The 22,771-nt window shown below is 31.1% G+C and overlaps 2 protein-coding genes across 2 annotated transcripts; one reads left to right on the forward strand and one right to left on the reverse strand.

The window, feature by feature from the left end:
* LOC109352498 (acetylornithine aminotransferase, chloroplastic/mitochondrial) lies at positions 1,471–5,411 on the forward strand. Its single transcript, XM_019594504.1, has 3 exons — positions 1,471–2,028; positions 3,991–4,425; positions 4,672–5,411. Exons 1-3 carry the CDS (start codon positions 1,594–1,596, stop codon positions 5,209–5,211), a joined length of 1,410 nt encoding a protein of 469 aa, XP_019450049.1. The 5' UTR covers positions 1,471–1,593; the 3' UTR covers positions 5,212–5,411.
* LOC109352500 (verprolin-like) lies at positions 6,675–7,614 on the reverse strand. Its single transcript, XM_019594505.1, has one exon. The coding sequence runs from the start codon at positions 7,414–7,416 to the stop codon at positions 7,075–7,077; it is 342 nt and encodes a 113-aa protein (XP_019450050.1). The 5' UTR covers positions 7,417–7,614; the 3' UTR covers positions 6,675–7,074.

Genomic DNA, 22,771 nt, shown 5'->3' on the forward strand with positions numbered 1-22,771 from the left:
TTAGGTTTACCTAACCTAGACTCAATATCTATGGCAAGCATCTTAGACTTCTAAGAAGATAATAAAGAATTATAACATAAGTCTAATAAGATACCACTTGAGCCTTCAACATGTTGATTGTTGAGCCATCTTCAAGCTTTAACTAATTCCTTGTCTTCATCAAAACATAGGAAAACGTTGCTAATGCAATCCTTGACGCTTTGCACTCTCATAGACTCATCAACAACATAATCAAATGAATTTTGAATATGAAATTCTCTAATAGCATGTATTGTGCCTTCTTTAGATTCAAATTGCATCTCAACAAATAAATCATTGTTATTATTATTCATTAAATCACTTGTGTGACCAAAATCATGACCAACTTCGGAATTTTTGTTACGAAAAAATGATGATGGAGAACTATATGTCATCCTAGAAGATGAACCAACATCGACCTCCTCCTCATCACTACATATTTCAATGTCTTCTTCATCACTAAAATCGCTAACAATGTCTCTTAGAATAACCATCTATAATAAACAAAATAATAATATTAGAAAAATTTAAAATTAAATATACTACGCTACATAAAATATAAAAACGCTACTAACCTCTACGCAAGTATCAATCTATATGAGAGGAAAACCTCTGAGATAAGTATAAAAGATGGCCGGAAAAAGTTTTAACAGAAATGCCTTTAGGAGAAGAAGCTTCATAACATACAAGTTTTTAGGAGAATAAGATGGAAGTGTTGGATGATTATATAGTGTTAGGAGAGAAACACCAAAAATAAAATAAAAACTCGTATTTGAAAAGTCATTCTTCAGTGACGAGTTATAAATAATTAGGGTTAAACCCTAAAACCTATAGATGTAAAACGCCAACATCATTGACAATTTATATATATATATAGAAAACGCCATTGCCATAGACGATTTCCAGATGAGATCTTAAAAAAATCCTAACCATAAAACTCCTACCTTGTAAATGATTTATATATATATATATATAGAAAACGCTAATGCCATGGACGATTTCCATAGGAAATCTTAAAAAAATAAAACTTCTCCCTTGTTGTCGAGTTAGGTGGGCCCAAGAGAAAAAAATTACTGAAATCGTGCATGAGGTTCCCAATTTATGAAAAAGCATACTACTTTCATAATAAGTTCAAAATCTACACTATTATGATAAATTTGTAGTCAAACTACACTACATAAGTAAATTTGCTCTACTCATACTCCCCACGTGATTTATACAAAAAAGAGAAAATTAATATAAAAACCAAAAGTTTAGATTCCACAACCCCTCATTTGTTATAAGAACCATACTTATACTTACAGAGAATGTATTATATAAGATAATCAAAAAATTAATAATTCAATTCCTGATTACAATATTTATTGGGAGATAACCTCGTAAGTAAATACATTTAGAAATACCAAAAATTCATACTTGTACTGCGGTTAGATGGTAAATGCGTATCAATGCTCGAGTCTCATTAATCGCACCTTAGATCGATTTGACTCCAACATAGGATATCATAAACCCTAGTTTTCTTCCCCAAAATCAGACACAGTAGTAGTGAAGTGCGATTCACACAAATTCCGTGAAATGAGTTCCTCTAACATTTGTCTGAACAATTCATCTCTCAAATTCTCATACAACAACCTCAACCCTAATCGATTGTTCAACACAGACACACAAAAAGTGTTTTTCAGAACAACAAGAACAATTACATGTCACAGTGTTGATGTAAAATCACCCAATGTTGGAATTTCAGCAGTTAATGAGTTAGGGAAGAAGAGTAAAGAGGTTATTGAAGATGAAGGAAGATACTTGGTAGGAACATATGCAAGGGCACCAGTGGTGCTTGAAAAAGGAGAAGGTTGTAAAGTTTATGATGTTGAAGGGAAAGAGTATTTGGATTTATGTGCTGGAATTGCTGTTAATGCACTTGGTCATGGTGATTCTGATTGGTTGAAAGCTGTTGTGGATCAAGCTGCTATACTTACTCATGTTAGCAATGTTTTTCACTCTGTTCCTCAGGTTTGTTCATGATGATTATTTATGTCTTTCTAATTTGGATTTTTTTTTCATGTTTTGTTGTGTTTTAATTTTTAGTTATGTTTCACATTTTGGAGTCAAGTGTTGTTATTTTTGTGATTTGGTTGAATTAAGGAATTTTGTCTTAGAAGCATGTTTTGTTAGTTTTTGGTTTGTAAATAATTCAAAGTTCCTTGTAAAAATTTTGTGGTTATTTTGAATTAAGGAAATTTGTCTTCTTAGAAGCACGTTGGGTTAGTTTTTGTTGTTGTAAATAATTCAAAGTTCCTTGCTTTTTGCATTGTTTTTGGCTTTGTTGATTTGTGCAGGGTAACCGTTGAAGATAGACGGTAACTGTTGGTTACCTCCAGTGTCTTTTATTTCCAACTAGATTCTCCCCTAACTAGCCTTTCAGAGATTTTGTGTCTAGGAAGTAGAAGTTAATACTAGATTTAATCTTGATAAACTTCTGGTTAGGGAGGAATCTAGTTGGAGACAAGATTGATTTTATGGGTTAGAGATAGACATGCTACATCCCAATTATTTCACAGGGTTGCGTAAAAGTAAAAAAGAAAGGTTGATAAGAAAAGCAATATTGATTGTCGAATTGGTCCTTCTTGATGGCAGAGGAAGAGCTTTAAATAGTTAGAATTTGAGGGTGGTAGGTTATTAGAGTGATTTAGGATTTAAGTAAACCATTTTACTGGTTTGTTCATGGGATTCAAGATTAATCTATTGCTTTCCTGTGTAGCAACTAGAGCTTTTTACTTTCTATCTTAGATAGGACTCATATTTTCCCTTGACCTTGATCTTTTGTGTGATCTCTGCTTGATATGTATACAGATTTCCGGAAGCTGGGTTCCATAATTTTTTGCTTTATATAAACTATCCTGCTAGTTTATTTCTCACCTAATCATATTCATCCTTTATTTATACAAATTTTCATTTTATGAACTAGTAATGTATTTTCATTATATAGACCATCCTAAATTTATAATGTGTTTTGTAAATCTGGATATAGATACTATGCGATACGTCTCCTTTCCCATTAAAATCTATGCCTCATGTCATTGCTGCTTGGGTATGAGTGTATGACTTTTCACAATTTCATAAGAGGGAATCATATAGTGGATGAATAATTTGGGTTTAGAGTACAATGCTGCTGATGTACATGAAACTAGACCTGGAGATGTCACATGGAAGGAGCCAAAATGAAGAAAGAGTTAGGCAAATAGAGTGAGTCAGAGACACAATTAGAAACCTGATGTCTAGAATTATGTAGCTTTGTTTCTATTTTTTAAATTTATAGAGGTTGTACCTTAAAACTATAGTCCTGTGCGGTGATTTGGACCTTTTATTCTATCCCATTTTGACACCTATCATTTTAGTGTTGCAGGTGAGTGGTGAATTTTTTGTCTAAATTTGTAATCAGAATTTCATGTTATATATGATATTATTTTTTAATTTAAAATCATAAAGTTGATTTTAAATTTTGGCTTTATGATATACAATATTTATTGCTAATTTTTAATCACGGTAGTATTACTGGTGAGTGTTATTTATGAAAAATTTAATCATTGTTTCATTATATATATGATTTTAAATTTAAGTTCATAAAGTTAATTTTGACCATGGTTTAAGTATTAAAATTTTCATTTTTATGGATTATGACAAGTGCTTGTGTAGACATTCAAATGCCTTAATTTTTATAAGCGCTTTTCAAAGTGTGCCTCCAAATGTGAATGGCTTATTGAGTGGCATAAGCTATAATGTAATACGAGCTTATTGAAAAGGTGCTTAACTAAGTTGTTTACCCAATCGTGCTATGTAAGACTTTAGGTTGTCTAATTCTCAATAGCTGTCACATTAATCCCTGAGTTCCTATCTTGTAGCTGTTTGCTGTGTCCGCTCATGGTTGCATTTCACCTTTTTATCTGCATCTATAATTAGTTGGCAATGATGCAGGTGGAACTTGCAAAGCGTTTGGTAACTTCTTCTTTTGCGGATCGTGTATTTTTCTCGAATTCTGGAACTGAAGCAAATGAAGCAGCAATTAAATTTTCAAGAAAGTATCAGAAACACACTAGTACCAACGGGAAAGTGCCAGCTACCGAGTTCATAGCCTTTAGCAATTGCTTCCATGGGAGAACCCTGGGTGCACTTGCTTTGACAAGTAAAGTGCAGTACAGAACACCTTTTGAACCTGTTATGCCTGGAGTGACCTTTTTAGAGTATGGAAATGCAGAAGCCGCAGTAGAATTAATTCGACAGGGAAAGATTGCTGCAGTATTTGTTGAACCCATCCAAGGAGAAGGAGGAATATATAGTGCTACAAAAGAATTTCTACAGTCTCTGCGGAGTGCTTGTGATGATGCTGGGGCGCTTCTTGTGTTTGATGAGGTATAACTATCTAATATTGATATGTAATTGTACTTCTATAGTAGTCAACGCATGCATTATCTCCAGTTAGTTAATTTTAGATTTTTTTTTGCATATATAACAGAGGTAGAGATACAAATGTGACATTTTCTTTTACGTCCTTTTTCAGTTGAATGAGGATACTTTTGATTGTTTTTGGGTCTCATATATATGTAATTGTTTAAATTGGTTAGCTTTTTTAGGCATATCTTCTTTGTGATTATGTAGGTTCAATGCGGTTTAGGTCGTACAGGATTTCTCTGGGCTCATGAGGCTTATGGCGTTTTCCCTGATATTATGACACTTGCCAAGCCTCTTGCTGGAGGTTTACCTATTGGAGCTGTCCTTGTTACTGAGAGAGTTGCTTCTGCTATAAATTATGGCGACCATGGAAGCACTTTTGCAGGAAATCCTCTTGTTTGTAGCGCTGCTCTTGCTGTTCTGGAGAAAATATCTAAACCTGCTTTCCTGTCTGCTGTAGCTGAAAAAGGTCTGTACTTCAAAGAACTACTAAAACAGAAGTTGGGAGGAAACCACCATGTCAAAGAAATTCGTGGATTTGGGCTAATTATAGGAATCGATTTAGACATGCCAGCTTCTCCTGTGGTAGATGCATGCCGTAATTCTGGCCTTCTAGTATTAACTGCTGGAAAAGGAAATATTGTCAGGATTGTTCCACCATTAATCATAACCGAGCAGGAGATTGAGCAAGCAGTTGATATTCTGAGCCAAACTTTATCTGTTCTTGATAAGAATAATCCCAAGTAGGATTTGTTTGGTCTTCAAATGTTGGCTAACTGAAAGTCTTAGCTGACAAAATCCCAGTCTTTCTTTCAAGAAGATATTGTCTGTGGTAAGAATATTGTTGCAAGTCTATGTACTGTATTTCTTCAATAATCACTGTCAGATAAGATGATTTACATGATTGCATTCCCTGTCATAAATGTATTTGTGGTTATTTTGCCCTCAAAATTTTGGTCTGTATTCACTCTGGGTCAAGTGGTTGAACTGGATAGCCTAGAGAAAGAATAAACACTAGTGGTAAATAACCTATTTGGTAGATTAATAATACTTTTTAGCTATAAATTTTAGGACATTTCTGTACAGGAACATGTGGGTTTATGGTAGAGTGCATTTCATGACAGGGGTATTCTAGGTACTGTGTTTGAATCTCACAAGTTGCAAGCCTGGTAGGTTTATGTCTGGTTCATACAACTTTAGCTTTATAACTTCTTATTTTAGGTAAAGAGCTTTTTCTTTTACTGTTTTGAAAGGCATTATGTCCTTAAACTCCAAAAATATACCTTTGAACTTGATAATTTGGTCCCTAAACTTTAAAATTGTGTAAAAAGCACCATAAACTTTGGTTTGGGTGTAAATCTGTCCATGGCCTAAAAATTCAAGGTTACTTTTGCTATTATACTGATCATCTTATTCCTTTAATAATTTATATATTTGTGCAGAAACATAAGAAACGCAACAGGATTCTTGAAGTTTTTTGAATAATGAAATTCTTTTAAGTTATAATGAATTATACTAAATGTATGACCCAAAGAAAAGAATGAATGCATCATTTAGCAAAAATCAGCAAATTCTTATTATTAAGGAGACGTGAGCATTTTTGCTATTATGTCAACCCAAAAAGTTATGTTGGTCGTTTTCTTTGCTCCATTTGCTTTCCCATGGTATTTATTAACTCATTTAACGGAAGAGAGTGCAAAATTTCAAGAGTTTCTTGAATAGTACTTGGTTAAGGTTTTAAATTTAGTTCCACATCCATTCATATGTTAAGGTTTTGGAAGTTGTTAAAACTGCATTGTAATTGCGGTCACATCAACCACAAATGTCTATAATTATCTGAAACGTCAAATTTTTCTAAAACCGTTGAAGTGTTATTTAAAACCTTGTACTTGATGTTATTTGAGAAACCATGATTGAGTTTCATTTGTTTCTGCAATTGCAAGTATATATCATTGAAGAAGATGATAAGTAGAATACTAAAACTGCCCTTAAATGTTAAGGCCTTGGACTGATTTACACTTAAACCAAAGCTTAGGGTGTTTTTTTGCTCCATTTTGAAGTCTAGGGACTAAACTTCTTTGTTTTAGGGAGTTATTTACTCTTAAAGTTATTTACTCAATAATGCAAGTTACAAAACAACCCAAACATGAGTTAATGGCTAAAAGCTGAGATATTTACTTCTGTCTTTACTGATAAGAAAACAAAATTGCTTTGAACTAAGCCAAAAGCTGAGAAGTGAGAACCCAAGGGCTCAAATAAAATAGTTCTCTCTGTGGTGCAAACATAATTGGATGCTAGTTAGGATGTTAGAAGAGTTTATGATAAGAAAAGATCATAGCTGTATAAATGTACTGATACAGTATAAGCAAAAAGTATATGAAATAGCAATAAACTCATGAACTGGAAAGAAAATACATTGTAGGACACACAAACACAAAGACAAAATGGTAACAGAATCCAAATTCACTGCAATCGACCGCTCTATAACAACAACACGTTGAATGGATGACTTTGGGAGAGATACCTCCACTAGATAGAAGCATCATGCACTGGGTCACCCCTTTTTACTTCGGCAAAGATACCAGGTCGGAGGCTAGCTAGTGAAAGTTTTTAAGGGCTAGAGGATGAAGGTGGCGGCGAAAAGGATGGGAAGGAAGGGATAGTGGTTGGGATTGAGGGAATGTTGGGCAATGAAGTTGATGGTAATGGAGGGAAGTTAAGCTTTGGGATTGTTGGAATAGTAGGGATACTAGGAAGTGGAGGCAAAGTGCCCTGAGGCAATGTTGTAATTGAAGGCAAAGGTGGCAATGTTGTTGGTTTAAGCAAAGTTGGAATGTTTGGGAAATTTGGTGCATTTGTTTGCAAAAGATGACGAGCTTCTAAGGTGAAACTCATGCTTAAGAAGGCAAGAGCAATGAGGAAAGATGGTATGGAGAATTTGTTTGATGCCATGCTTCAATGGATTGCAAGAATGAAGAAAGGGAAAATATGGAATATGATGAGCAAATATGATGAAAAGTTAAAGGACAATGCTTGGTCTTATATAGAGATATGTAATGGACACATGTCCTACATGTATGGTTTGTTTGGTTTCAACTTTCAACTCAACTTTTGGATATCCAAAGAGTCTTACTAATCTTTGTTAGTTCACCTTCCAACCAACATTTAGATAAAAAACACTTTACTATGCTAGACTGATAAGGTGGTTGACTGTTGTAAGTTATAACTACATTCAAATGTTAGATGCCTAACTAGTAACTTGTAATTGGTGAAGTAGATTACATGGATTGAATGAACCCTTTATTTTATTAGGTGAAGTTGATTACATAGATCGAACGATATCATATGTTTTAGTATAAATTATATTTAAATAATGATTTCTAAGTCTTTTTTGATCATTTCGCCTATGATTATTATAATTTCGTAGTATGTGGGGCTATTGATACTTCAATATGTCATTTTTACTTTTCTCATTTTCTTATTTTTATTGTGGTTTTAAAAACTACCGTTTTTGAACCTTCTTAAAAATTGAAGAATAATACAATAGTGTAATATCTATATACTATTAATATAAAAATTTATATACAATCAATACATTATCCATCATTCATTTATATTACCTTTTTTGAAGAGTCAATAATAATTAAATATGAATGATGAATCATACAACAACAATGTATGAAACTCTCGGTCCATACATTTTTTCTCTCATAATATAATTTGCTATTAGCACTATATTATACACCTATTAACACTCCACTGTAGTGATAATTTTACATTACTTATTATCCTATTGATGCCGCACTTCTACAATGTATGAGTGGTTGTTTTATTTTTCATATAAATTTCTTTTAACAATTCCTATTTAATTTATATACTTCCAAAATTTAAAATTTACAGCAAAAATAAAATTAATAAAATAAATTAAATTAATAAAAAATTGAAATTCCTTTTCAGCTAGCTAATATGTGCAAAATGATATCTTCAAATGGTCATTTTGTATCTTTAAATGTATCCGAATAATTGCAACACTTTCCATACATGTTTCAGACAAAATGATGTCTTTAAATGTATCCGAATGATTTCATATAACTTTAAAGAATTTATATTGTAAATGATATCGTAAACGTATTTGATATATTAAATGATATTGTAAAAGAAATATAACATGTCAGATATAAAAGGGGTTGTGTATCTAATAAACAAAGTCTTAATAGTTTAGTAGTGTAAGACTTCAATAGATCTTACATCAATTAAAATGCCAAAAGTTTAATTTTTAGAAACAATACTTATTGAGAGAGCAACCATACACCTTAAAAGGAATTACTTCCTTATCCACAATGTGAAAGAATACCTTTAATTATAACAGCAACAAAAATGATACACAAATCTTAGCTTAATGTATTACCTAAGTTTCATCACCAAAAATTGCCCTTACTAAATGTGTATGTATATGCCCTAAACATTGATATTGATATACCATATCTGTCAATTATTCATTTTCATGTACAACTCAAAGTTCTTAAGAAGCTCAAAATTGCTCAAACTTTGTGTCTTAGGCATAATCCTCCAACTGTGACATTTCACTGCTAAAACTATCACTACAAGACATTTGACATATACTTACGGACAAAAACCGTAGGAAAAAGATAAAAAAATCATAGGTATAACACAAAAACTTTTACCTACGGACGTTTTTGTCCATCGTATTTAAGTCGCTATACTTACGGATTTTCACTGTCACTATAGGTATTAGCGACAACTGTCAGGAGTGTGGATATAAACTTTAATATATACCTTCAAATTTTATTCGACACCAAAAGCATTTATACCTACGGCTTTCTCTATCACTATATATTTTAGTGATGTCAGTCATTACCGTAAGTATAAGGCTAAAACTTATACCTTCAGTTTTTGTCCATCACTATAGATTCATATGACTTTCTTACACCTATAATTTTATTCCATTGATATTGGTAATATTAAAAGAGTTATACATATATATATATGAACAGTTTCATTTCAATCTGTTTTAGTGACGAATCTTAATATTAAATCATAAAATGAATTTATAATGGAAAAATAAATATCTGAACACATCGTTATATCTAAAATTAAAAAAGTCAAACAATCCGATGAATTACATGAGTTAATATAAATATGTCGATCTAAAAATAACATAACTATATATATCATAGACATAAAAAGTCTTATAATCCTAAAAATTACACAATTTTGATGTCCATCTAAATAGATACAAATTGTGTTTCCAAAAAACAAAAATCACAATGGTTCATTTCCCAGTTTTTTGCATCAAAAAGAAATTACTTGTTAAAAAAGACATCAATGATTGAATAAAATAACCCAATGAAAAAACTATTAATGAAAAATTGTTATACCATTTTCATTATCTTCATTACAATTTAAATTTGGAGAACAAAAAAAAGTTGGGATAGTAGAAGAATTTTGAACCTATTGAAAGCGAAAGCAAAAGAATACAAGTTAGTGAACTATTTTGGTGTGATAGGTTTTGTCCTTAACTCGAAGTACCATATATAGTTATATACTCACATAGTCAACTTAGTGACAAATATCCAATGCATATAAATTAGAATAGTCAACCCAACAATTATTACCCAACACATATATAGCAGCATACCATAGTTTTGTTTCCATGTATGAAAACTGAAGTTACTAAACTATAGCAAACCAGTTCATAAAAGAACAAATTAGGAATTAACTTTAGTAGACTTATTAAGTTATCTCAATCAGTTCACAAAATTGATACAAATATAACATGAACTTTGAAAAATAAATTTGAGGGGAATATGGTACACCTGTTTTGTAGCTTCTATCATGTCATCAACATCTGCTCCAGAAAACCGACTTTGAATGAATGACATCAGATTTGTCATCATACTTTCAATATGCTTAACCCTATTACATAACTCGATTTTCGAACAAAGAAATCTTCACTTTTTTTATTTCGAAATCTTTCCCATACAACACACATGTCTTTTCTTATCAAGTCCTTTTACTTTGGAAAATATATATTCTTTCCAAGGAACATCACTTTGTGTGCCTAAGTTAGATTGTGCATGTTCATCACTGTTATATTTGTTCAATTCTTCTTAAAAGAATAAATATATATAAGAATAATGTATCTCCTCATATAAGGAGATAACTTATCTCCTCTAGCCATTAAAAATGTGACATATGTGTTATTTTTTTTATTTAAAAAAATATTTTTAAAGAAAATGATGAAACATGACATATGTAATGATTTCCATGGCAGGAGGAGATAACTTATCTCCTTATATAAGGAGATACTATATATATATATATATCAATAAGAAGTTAACTCCATAAAATAGTGTAAGCAATTGAAAAGGAAAACAAATCTTACAATCACTCTTATAGCCTTTTCATTGATAACTGCTCCATCCTTACGAGTTCGTGTATCAATATATATCTCTTTACGATTAGGCAACACTCCTTTGGCTTTATGTTTCTACGATGTAATGGAAAGTTATAGACATCCTTTTATAAAAATTACTTAATAATAAATGATAATAACAACAAACCTTTCCAGCAATTAGTTTTGGAAGACTTTTTGCCCCCATGCAATGAACATCTTCATATTTAGCCCAATTTTGTCTATTAATCTCACTTATTTTTTACATTGAACACAACACATTAGTAGTATAAAAATTCCAACACAAAAGCATTAATATCATAGTATGTGATAACCTATTTGCTTTATGACTTACTTGTCCATTTTCTGAAAACCAGTAATGAACCAAATCACAATATTGACTTGAATCAACCCTATCATCAGGTAATATAGATGCAACTTGTTCTTCAGTTTTAATGGGATCAAATGCCATTGACTTTAAATCAAACTTTCATTGTCTCCATTTCTCATTCAATTAAGCTTTCAATATTTCTCTTATTTCATTATTTATTGGAGGAACAAACTCAAACTTTGCCTAAAAATGACATATGTTAAAACAAACAAATAAAATATTAAATTAAGCATTACATTTTTTAAGTCAAGAATAATTGAAAACTACAATTATAATACCTCTAATATTTTCAGCATCTCATCTTTATGTTCTTTGACATTTCTTTCCATGATTTGTAGTTGATGGGAGCATATTGATGCCTTCTAACCACACTACCAATAAAAACGAGTAAGAGTTGTTGCTTCTTCACCAATGGGTCGACCATCTTCGTCCAAATCAACTACTACAAATTGGTCTTCTTCCATTTCCCATATATCTAACATTCTTGTTGGCCCTCTATGTCACTTTGGTTCTTCATCCACAATATTGAAAACAAAAGATCATGCAAATTGAAATATTATGTTAAAATAAATATAGTATAAAAAGGAAATGACATGTATTTTTACCTTTTACAGCTTGTTCTTCTTCAACATCTAATTCTGGAGGAATGAAGTGAGATTCTATAGATTCATGTTTAGTACCTTCTGCATCATTATGGATGGACTGAGTTTCTCCAACATGACTTCCATGGGCATGAGATGAGGTTGTATGAGTAGGAGTAAGTTGTATCCCTTCAGTATCACTTGCTTGAACATTTTGGCTCGAGTCTTGAGTTGTACGACGCCCCATATTAATTCTTTTTTCCTTCTCATCATATCTCTAATAAATACTTTGAAACCATCAAGTGAACAATCAACACTATACTATAAGCTATTATTTACACTAGCGTATGCCATAAATTAGCCATTGACATGAAAATAATTTATATAAAACATTAAAGGAAATATCATAAGAATGTGGTTTCTTTTTTAAGATTCATTTAAATATGTCTATGAAAATTGAACATTTATGCAAATTAGTTGTGGACTACCAATTTATGAGTCCGTGAAACTCTTTAGTGCTGCTATTTCAAACCCTCTATTACTATTAGAGTTTTCAATGCATATACAATCCTTTATAGTTAGAAGTCATTACACTATATACTCCTATGACCTTATCTTTGTTTTTGTACTTGGTAGTTGGTATTGAGGGTGAAATGTGTTGACTCTAATGTTTATTGGTCAACCATGTGTTCGTTCAGTTCTACCCATTTTACCTTATTTATATACACAAGAATTAAAAAATGTGAATGACATTTATTTCATTGCTGCAACATAGATTAGAAACTAAAAAATATGGGTGTTGTATAATCTTGATATTAATTATTGTAGCTCTTGTATAATACATACTTCAAAATTCAAAATACATTGTAGCCATTAAAGTAGTGTAAGAATATTCGGTCTAACAAGAATTTATGTCCTGCGTCATTTCTCTATTCTCATAAACTAGGAATACTTTACTGTGCTAAGAAACTTTTAAAGTTTGGTACCTTTTAATTTCTCTAAACATGATGTTGATTTGGTTATATTATGAAAGAACAATTTCATTCAGAATATATACAAATCTCAAATCATAGTATAACTAAATATAGACTCTAATTCATACTTCTGTAAATTGGGACTCCATATGAGTAAAACATACAATGATACAGCCCCAGCCTTATAATTTTGTAGTTTTGTGGTAAAAAAATAAGACTAAAACTAAAACTAAAACAAATTCTCATTGTCTATTCCTTTTTATAAACTTTTTGCATATGTTAACACATTACAACCAATAAAAGTATTCAAACCAAAACAAATCAAAAACACTTCGTTCCATCTGGTTCTAACAAGCATTAACATAAAAGAGCCTTTTTGTAACCTTTTTGCATATTCCTTTTTGTAACCTTTTTGCATATATTTACAAAAAGAGTCTATTCCTTTTTGTAAACTTTTTGTATATATTTACACGTTACTACCAATAAAAGTATTCAAACCAAAATAAATAAATAAACCACTTCATTCCATTTGGTTCTAACAAGAACTAACGTTAAAGAGCAGCAAACCACAAAATGCAATAGGAAATAAACATTAGGGTATATGAAGATAAAAGTGAATAAGATTTATAGCCATGATGAATTAACCTAAAAGATGAAATTAAAAATGAAAAAGAAATGGTTGATTGGTTTGTATATACCTTTGTGGAATTTGATGAGCAACTTCTTGGGAGGATGAGGAATAGTGACTTTCTTGTGGGACAAATTGGAAATAGAAGTAGCTTGTGATTGCAAGGGTTTTTCAAGAAGTTGGAGAGGTTTCTTCACTATAATCAAATTCTGTCTTTTTAGTTTTCCCTACCTCAATAACATTGTAATCAAATTCATATAAACTAATAGAGATAATATAAAAAAAAATTAATAGATATTTAGTCATTAATAGGAGAATATGGACTTTGGATAGTATAAGTAAGAGGATTAGGGATTAAGAACTGGAAAAACAAAATGTTTAATTTGGGAACAAGGTTTTAAAAAAATTTATATACATACCTATGGTTTTGAAAGTAGGTATCTATAGGTATATACAATCTATACCTACGGTTTTGAAGCCGTTGTTAAAGCATACAGTTACAGTCAATACTTTCTGTAGGTATAAGGCATATATTCCTACGAAATGTATTATGTCACTAATACTTATAGTTATGAACTTAAACATCTGTAACTATATTATAATTATACATACGCTTTATTGTACATCTATAGGTATATTACGTCTATACTGAAAGTTTTATTAGCTGTCACTATAAACGTCCATAGGTATATGGCAAATTTCTTGTAGTGCATGTAAATATGTGGAAAAACACAACCTCGATTGTCACAAACAAGTATAGAAAGTAAGGGGTTTGTTGGTGCAACGGAAGCGATCGTTGCGTAGCGTTAGCCACAAACAATCAAATAAAGTGCATAAAATAAATAGAAGAGAATAAACAAGAGAATTGTGTCAACGTCCCCGGGAACGCTAAGTGACTACCAAGATATTATTATAGAATAAAGATTACAAACTCTATCACACTCATGGGCCCACCTGACCATGAGGTGTTTCTCTTTGGTACTTATATCTGGTGCACATTATAACAAGGGACTTGAGTCCAATATATAACATTGGTTACTATACTCTATTCCAATACTAGACAATGTGTAATCAACACAATAACATATTTCAAGCATCCTCAACAATTCATATGCTAATAAATCAAGAATAATGATCTCTAAATAGTGTTTAAGTGTATATCTCTCATGTGCATGCAATAATCAAACAACATGTGTTGGTATTATCTCAAGATTTAATCAAGAATGATAGACATATGGATCACTAAGGTCTTTTAAGGGTTGTAATATGGCTGAGCTACAAGATACTTGATTTTTATGTACAAAGAATTTTTATTCTAATAGTCTAAAGAACGTATTTGAACTTTTCACTCCCACCAAATACTTTGTTTCCTTTTTCTTTCTTTTATCATATCACTCATCTTTTTTTTTACTCTTTTTTTTACATAGTAATTCTTTTTTTACTTTATAGGATGAATGATGATAAACCACTTTTATTTTTCCATTTTTTCATATAACGATCCTTTTCTCCCCAACTTATTTATAATTGAAACACTTAACACTTTTATTCTATCATAACTACGACTATATAATATCTTTTAATCTAGCTTGAGGTTATAATCAAAAGAAAAATATTAAGGCTCAAAGGGGTTTAACAAGGGATAATCATGTTAATTGGGACGTGTTTAAGCCAAGTGGTTATCAACAAAAAAAAAATTGTCTTTATCATACTCATATATTTTAGATCATGTTTAGAGATGCAAACAAAAAAACTATGCATGTTATCACAACCTTTCAAAATTTCATACCAAATGTATACTCAAAACTCACATCACTCAATATTACTCATACAACCTCCTGATTTAAGGCAACTTCATGTTATCATGTTAACGTTTATAAGAGTTATAGTGACTGGGATAACTTAACATAATTAAAATAGCATACATTTCAATAAACATGTTATTCCTTGCACTTAAATTCATACAACCAATCAACTAAGAAGTCAACAATTTCAGAACATGAAAATAACCCACACATGTTAATCAACAACAAATAAATTGAAAAAGGTATTTGTTTGTTTTCCATTTATATGGAATTCACCCCCTCCATAGAGTTTGAACTATCCTCAGTCCAACAAAAGTAAGCTCTTATCTGCACAATAACATACATCAATGTACAAAATAAATAAATAAAAACAAAGGAAAGCAGTAAAGTTCACTAGGTAACCTCCCAGGAAGTGCTTCTTTAACGTTACTAGCTTGATGTTAGGGATCACGAAGCTGGATTAACCAATGTAGTATGGATTAATATGTTGATACCATTGTTTTACAATATTCAACTATTTTCAGCAAGAGTCACTAGGTTTGATAAATATGATCATTTTATTTTTGGCCCTAAGACTCATATATCTAGTTACCAACTCTTGTAAAAGAGGATAAATGTCAATGATGTTATTATTGGTGTTCTAAGTAACTATTTAGCAAGAATGGTCTAACTATCTCATGATTAAAGATCGATCTTACTTCCACACTTTTACCTTTTTGTTCCTCAACCTCTGGTATGAGACGTTGGAACTTAGTAGTTATCAGTGCAGTAGGTGTTTCCTCTGGTTGAGTAACTTGGATTTGACTCAAATGCAAGCTTATCACACTGACTTTAGTCTCCAAATTCCTCAATAAGGCACCAGACCTCCTTTGATTCTCCATAGTCAACTCCATGAATTTATGAAGGGTATCTTCCAGCTTGTGAGTTCTATCTAGGTAAGGATCCTACATGTAGTGCACCTCATCATTAAAGGTTGATGAGAAATACATGGTCGAATGATGACCATGCCATATCTCACAAGTTTACCCTAAATTGGAACATGGCCATTTGTCAGTTGGATAATTCCAACTGCTATGAGAGTGCCTTGTTCTAAGCTAAAAGCTCAGCATGAACTAATGAGTCATGGTCAAATGTCTCATAATTCATGATGAACCTCAACCATTAGACAAACATAAAATTTTCACACAGATTAGTAACTACAATAGCAGTAAAATAGAAAAATGGAAAAACTAAAATTGTTTAAAACAATAATCTAATTATGCAATGTTATAGTTAAACGCAAGTCCCCGACAACAGTGTCACTTCGCTAAAACCATGCAAATTGGTGTAAAAATACAACCTAGGTTGTCACAAACAAGTATAGAAAGTAAGGGGTTGTCGTATCCACAGAGACTTTCTAGCTTAGCCTTTCTATATGAAATTACTACTTTCAGCTAGTTTTGAAAAGGGTTTTCAATTGCTTGTTGTTTTGGATGAAAAGTTTTGAATAATAAAAGTGTTGGAATTCAGATGTGTGATTGACTCATTATTCATATTAATAAATTGGCAAATAATCGAGCAATGAAACAAATATAATTTCACACAACATTAGACCTCAAATACACTAAGAACTAATGCTTCAGTCTACTTAGCAACTCATGAAATAAAGCCTAAAGCTTAAACACAAGATTAATGATTATGACACACATATATACCTCTATCTCTAGTAACTATGCAAATGAATTGAGATTAATGCATGCCCTCTATTGTTAGCCACCAATATTTTGGTCTATACTAACACTTCACCAAATTAGATCTATGTCTAGTAACTAAATTGATAAAATTATGATTTATGAACCATCAAATGTGCCTCTATGTCTAGTAACACACACCATCATATTTGAGATTTTTCAATGCAAATATGAATCTATGTCTAGCAAACATATGAGCAAAGACATTCGTTGTGACAATTAAACATGCAACTATGTCTAGTTTTATGCATAAAGGATGAATTATTTGCTTTGGACAATTGAACCGGGATTTTGCCACAAGGTTCTTTTCACAAAATCAGACTACGCATTTCGTCAAACACTTAGTATGCATTAAAAGTGCAACAAGAATAATTCATAAAATCATGTCATTTCATTCATAAATCGAATTACAAAATACATCAATAAATACTTAAATCAATATCAGCTAAGAAGCAATCTCATTACATATTTTCATACATAACTTGATAAAAATGGAATTCGGAACTTGAGTTCATGGAGATGTGTCAATTTCTCCATGAACAACAAACATCCTCATTATTCCTACTTCCTAACCTTTAAATCATATTTCTAACAAGGGAGTACTTAGCTACTCATGTTCACACAATGCAAGCAAGATAGGGTCAATAGACAACTCATAGGATAGTATAACCACTTACAAATGAGCACAAATTAACTCATATGGTGCTTACATTTAGTTCTCACGATCTAAGTGAGCTAAAATCCCTAAAAACTCCAAAAAATAAGTATCACAAAGTGTCTATCACTTGAATCGAGTTGGAAGTCTTTAAATAGTACTTAGATGGTGTTTCCAGTGCTCAGCACACCGCTTCGCACCTATGGAGCGATGTTATAGTGCGCTCAACGCATACCAAAGAGTATCCAAATCCTGATTTTCACTTGTATGTGCGTTCAACGCAGCAAGTTTTCTCATTTTGACAATCCAACCGTTCACATTAAAGTCCCATAAGTCAGAAACAATATATCAAAATTTCAGCTCGATCCAATGGTAAATGAATGAGTTATCACGACTTTATTCCGACATGTCACGACTGAATTTTTTGTTTTAAAGTGTCATAAAAAGAGTGTATAAAATATGATCATTTGGACACTTATCAATCAGCAACAGATAGTGCTCATGGATTCATATCAAAGAACATCCATCTACACATCCACTGCCTATACCTCACTGACTGTTGAAATATATTTTTAGTATGTTAGGTTAATATTGTATTGGACTATTAATAAGTTTAAACTTACTTGCCTTGCATAACAAGTAATCATTATAAAATTGTCATGATTAAAACATGTGCTAAACATATTAATGAGTTAGTTAGTTAGGAGTTAGGTAGAGTTCAATCTTTTGTATTTTCAATATAATAGTTTGGTTAACTTCTTTGTAATTCAATTCATTCAATATTCAATTTGACTCCTTCAATTCATTTAATAAATGAAATAGACACTTTTTTTCTTACTCCTTAATGACTAACCATTGCTCTCCCCACTATTTCTAGACTTGAACTAAACTCTCTTGTGTTTGAGGATAAGTGACATTTCACTCAATTTCTCAATCACCACTAAGTTACCTTAGTGACTTGTATCTCCACTATTTATTTACATGCATGAAATGATTAAAATGTCTTCATTTTGTATGTATATTGGCCAAGGGTTGAAGTATTTCCAAAAGTGAAAAAGAAAGAATAGGACAACTTACAAAAGAAGAAATACATATTTCAATTAAGATCAAAGCTTTATGAAACACAAATGTGTTGGTCTAGTGATGTAAAATCCCACTAGATCTTTAGAAATATCAAAAGGTCAAAGATTTGATTTATATGCGTGACATTTATTTAGAAAAACAAACACGTAACCCAAAAGAGATTAATTTTTTATCCAAAAAAAGAGGTAAGAGGACAATATTAGTAATACTTAGAAAAACCTCTGTCAAGGAATTTTGATGTTACTTGCCAATCTGCTAAAATTTTCAACTTTATTTGATGTTGGTATTCAAGGATTTTCGATTCCACTAACTGTATAAAGCACTAAACTTGATTTGATGTTAAAAACATGTGGTCTTAATTGATTTTTCTTGTAACGCCAAGATCGAATCTTAATAAATTTATAATTCTAGGTCATCAAAACCAATAAACTCACATGTAAATTATCTCTGGTAAGTTTGCATGAGTGCAAGTAAATTGTAATAAAATTATTAAACTCTCAAACCGGATAATGAGTTTATGTTATATATGGATGTGACCAATACATAATAATTTACATTTTAGGTTGAATTACTTTATCCATCATTTTATATTGTTCAGTAAGTTACAAAATGGAACAATTAAAAATGATATAAAAGTTAGGGTAAATATTATATATTATGTGTATAGTTTATTTGTTTCATTATTAAGTCAAAATATGAAACAATAATTTTGGAAGGCTAAATGTAAGTATTTTTACATTATCATTCATCATTTATATGTCAATATTGATTATTAAACAAAAGTAATACAAACGAACAATGAATGATATGTTGACCATATAATAAATTTTACACTAACAATGTATAGATATTAAACTCTAATGTTTAGGCACCAAAATGTTATTAAATAATATTTTGAGAAATAAGAGTATGTGATTCAAGTTTATCAAGTTTGAATAACTTTAGTTAAATTCTTGAGTTTCACAACCTTAACTATAATACCTAATACCGCATCTTTTTTCAACAAGTGTTGTTCATAAGGATCGAACATCTAATATTTTAATTAGGGGTGGCAAAATTATCCATAATCCAAAATCCATCCAAATCCATTCAAATTAAATCTATCCAAATCCATCTGTTAGAACTAATGGATATAATCCAATGGATAGTATTGATAATGGATGGATTCAAATCCATCCATATATCCAATGGATACCGATGGGTATATCCATTTGGATAGATACCCAATCTATCCAAAAAATTAAACTAAAACCAAAAAAATTTCTAATTAATTCAGTATTAATATAAAAAATTTCTCTCACCTTTTTAAGAACAATCTCACGCACATTATAAAAGTTGAAAATTGCAATTGTGATTTTAAAAAGTGCTTATAAAAAAAGTGTAAATGATTTTAGCCTTAGTACTTTATCCCAACATCTTAATGCAAAGTATAAATATATCATTTTGATTATTGACTAATATGATAATATAATAACAAAATGAAAATTTCAGGTTGATGGATTTTTAGATACAGCTTGTGGAAATCCCAATTATTAAGGATGTAAGCAGTTCCAATTTAAATTGTGAAACTGATGAAACCAAACTGAACCGAACCATAAAATGCGGTTCGGTTCGATTCAGTTTTTTTATTTGGAACCATTTAAGTTCGGTTCACGATTTTATAAATTTTGGATCCATTAGAACCGAACCGAACTGCATATTAAAAGATAATTTTATTTTATATTTAGATAGTTAAGCTTTAAAGTTATGAGATAAAATATGATTAAAAATTTATGATTATTAATACATATAAGCTATAAGTAAGAGGCAAATAGAAAAAATAAATTAGTAAACAAACTTAAATATATATTATCTCTATTATCCATTGAGAAGAAGTTGGACTAAAGAATTAGTACCAAGTATGCCATTCTTAAATTTTGTTTGACATTGTCGAAGATTTTGTGGACTAAAATTTCAAGTTTGTAATGCGTTGAGATGTTGAATTATTATTGTTTTACTACAAAGAGTATTAAATATTTTATTATTGATGCGTATAGTATTCATTTAGTTGATTCTATACTTTGCAAATTTTGTTCAACTATTTCATAAAGGATTTTCTGTAAATAAGTTGAAAAATTGCGCAATCGAACCAAAGCATAAATGAACGTTTCGGTTCCTAAATAAAATTTGCGGTTAATCGAGTAGAATCGAACCATATCTTTGTGTTCGGTTCGGTAACTAAATTGCGTCAAAAACCGAACCAAACTTTTACACTCCTACCAATTATGTTGCACAAGAGATTCTTGCCAACAAGAGTGCTTATAAAAAAACTTCACAAATTCACATTTTTAAAAGTGTTTATAAAAAAAAAACACTTTTTAAAAGTGTTTGTTAAGAAATTTATTTTTTTTAAAATGCTTTATTAAATAATAATTTTTAAAAGAATTTTTCTTTTTCAAATTGCTTTATTAAAAATGTTTTGTTCAAATTAAAAAAATGGGTTGGATATCCATCCATCTAATCCATTAAAATTGATACATGGATAGAATGGATGGATTGGAATTCATTGGATATGGATGGATTTGATAATTTATTTATTAAAAATGTTTTGTTTAAATTAAAAAAAGTGGGTTGGATATCCATCCATCCAATCCATTAAAATGGATACATGGATAGAATGGACGGATTGGAATCCATTGGATATATATGGATTGGATAATTTAAAAATATGATGTAATGAATTTATATGGATTGATGGAAGTTTTCTATCCATCCATTAGGATCCATATCTAAATCCATCCAATTGCCGCCCCTAATTTTAACCATATTATCATAGGATCAAGGGAAAATGGAATACATATAGTAACTTTTAGTACCCAAAGGATAGCAAGGTTTCAATTGATCTGCATATTGCACTAAACAGTTAATTTATTGGAACCTAAACCAACAATTGATAGTGACACCTTTCTTTACCTAGCTTCAGATAATTTCATAATCTTATTAGAGATCCTGGTCAAGTCTTTATTCTGTCTCATATGATACAATCAGGAAAAGCCCAGAGAAAATTTCATGAGAACAAGGACCGACTTTTATTCCGTTCCAATCGAGCTTCCCTCTGTCGAAACGAAAACGAAAGAATTAACAGCAGAATGATCCCAGAAAAAATAGGCTGTCTATTAGTCTATGTTTTAATTCTATACATGGTAAAATCTAATCAGAAGAACATGTAAAACATATTTAACAGTCAAAACATTTCAAGCAGAATTATTTGGTCTAGTCGCACGGAAGCTAGAAACATCCACAATAGTGAGTCTAGCTCTCCATGGGGTTTTCGCCGTATGGAAGACTCGAAGCAGTGTCTTGTTAACAGAAAACAAATATATACCACTTGAACCAACCACTCGGTAGTACATTTCAAGCAGCATTACACGTATTATATCTGATTTCCCCAGTATTTAAATGCATTAATGTGGATTTAAGTAACATAGACAAAGTTGTCATTTGGAGGTAAGGTTGTTTAGCTTGTAATTGGAAATAGCCTATTCGCTCACGAGGATAAGGCTGTGTGCATTGGAACGACCTAACTTAAATACATTTTTTCCAACCAAAAACAAGCAGCAACACATAGAGTGACACACTTTTTGGGACAGCAGATGTGCTCCCATTTTATACAATAGGAGCTACCCTAACTTTCTGCCCAATGCATTCATTCTTAATCCTATCTGTCTAAAATTTCCACTCATCCAACGCAACATTTTCATGTCTACTACATTGAACAAGGAAAAGAGTGAAGGAAAACAGATAATGCCAATCAACATAGTGCCAAGATTTATCTCTCACCCAAAGGATGTTAACTGAATAATGGTGTTTGCTGATCAATCAGTCAAATCTTGAAGTCTTCCTCTTAGAAGCTCTCTAGCCATTCGAACTTTGTTTTTGCGATCACAAAATCAAGCTCCATTACAAGGATAATCATTTGGTCATTGATAAGGCAACCACAACAACAAAGTTAGACCAACTGAAGAGTCTCCAGCAACATTAATTTAATAATCAAGCAAAAGTGACTGAT

This window comes from Lupinus angustifolius, chromosome LG07 (genome assembly GCF_001865875.1).
Source record: "Lupinus angustifolius cultivar Tanjil chromosome LG07, LupAngTanjil_v1.0, whole genome shotgun sequence".
NCBI classification, from domain to species: domain Eukaryota; kingdom Viridiplantae; phylum Streptophyta; class Magnoliopsida; order Fabales; family Fabaceae; genus Lupinus; species Lupinus angustifolius.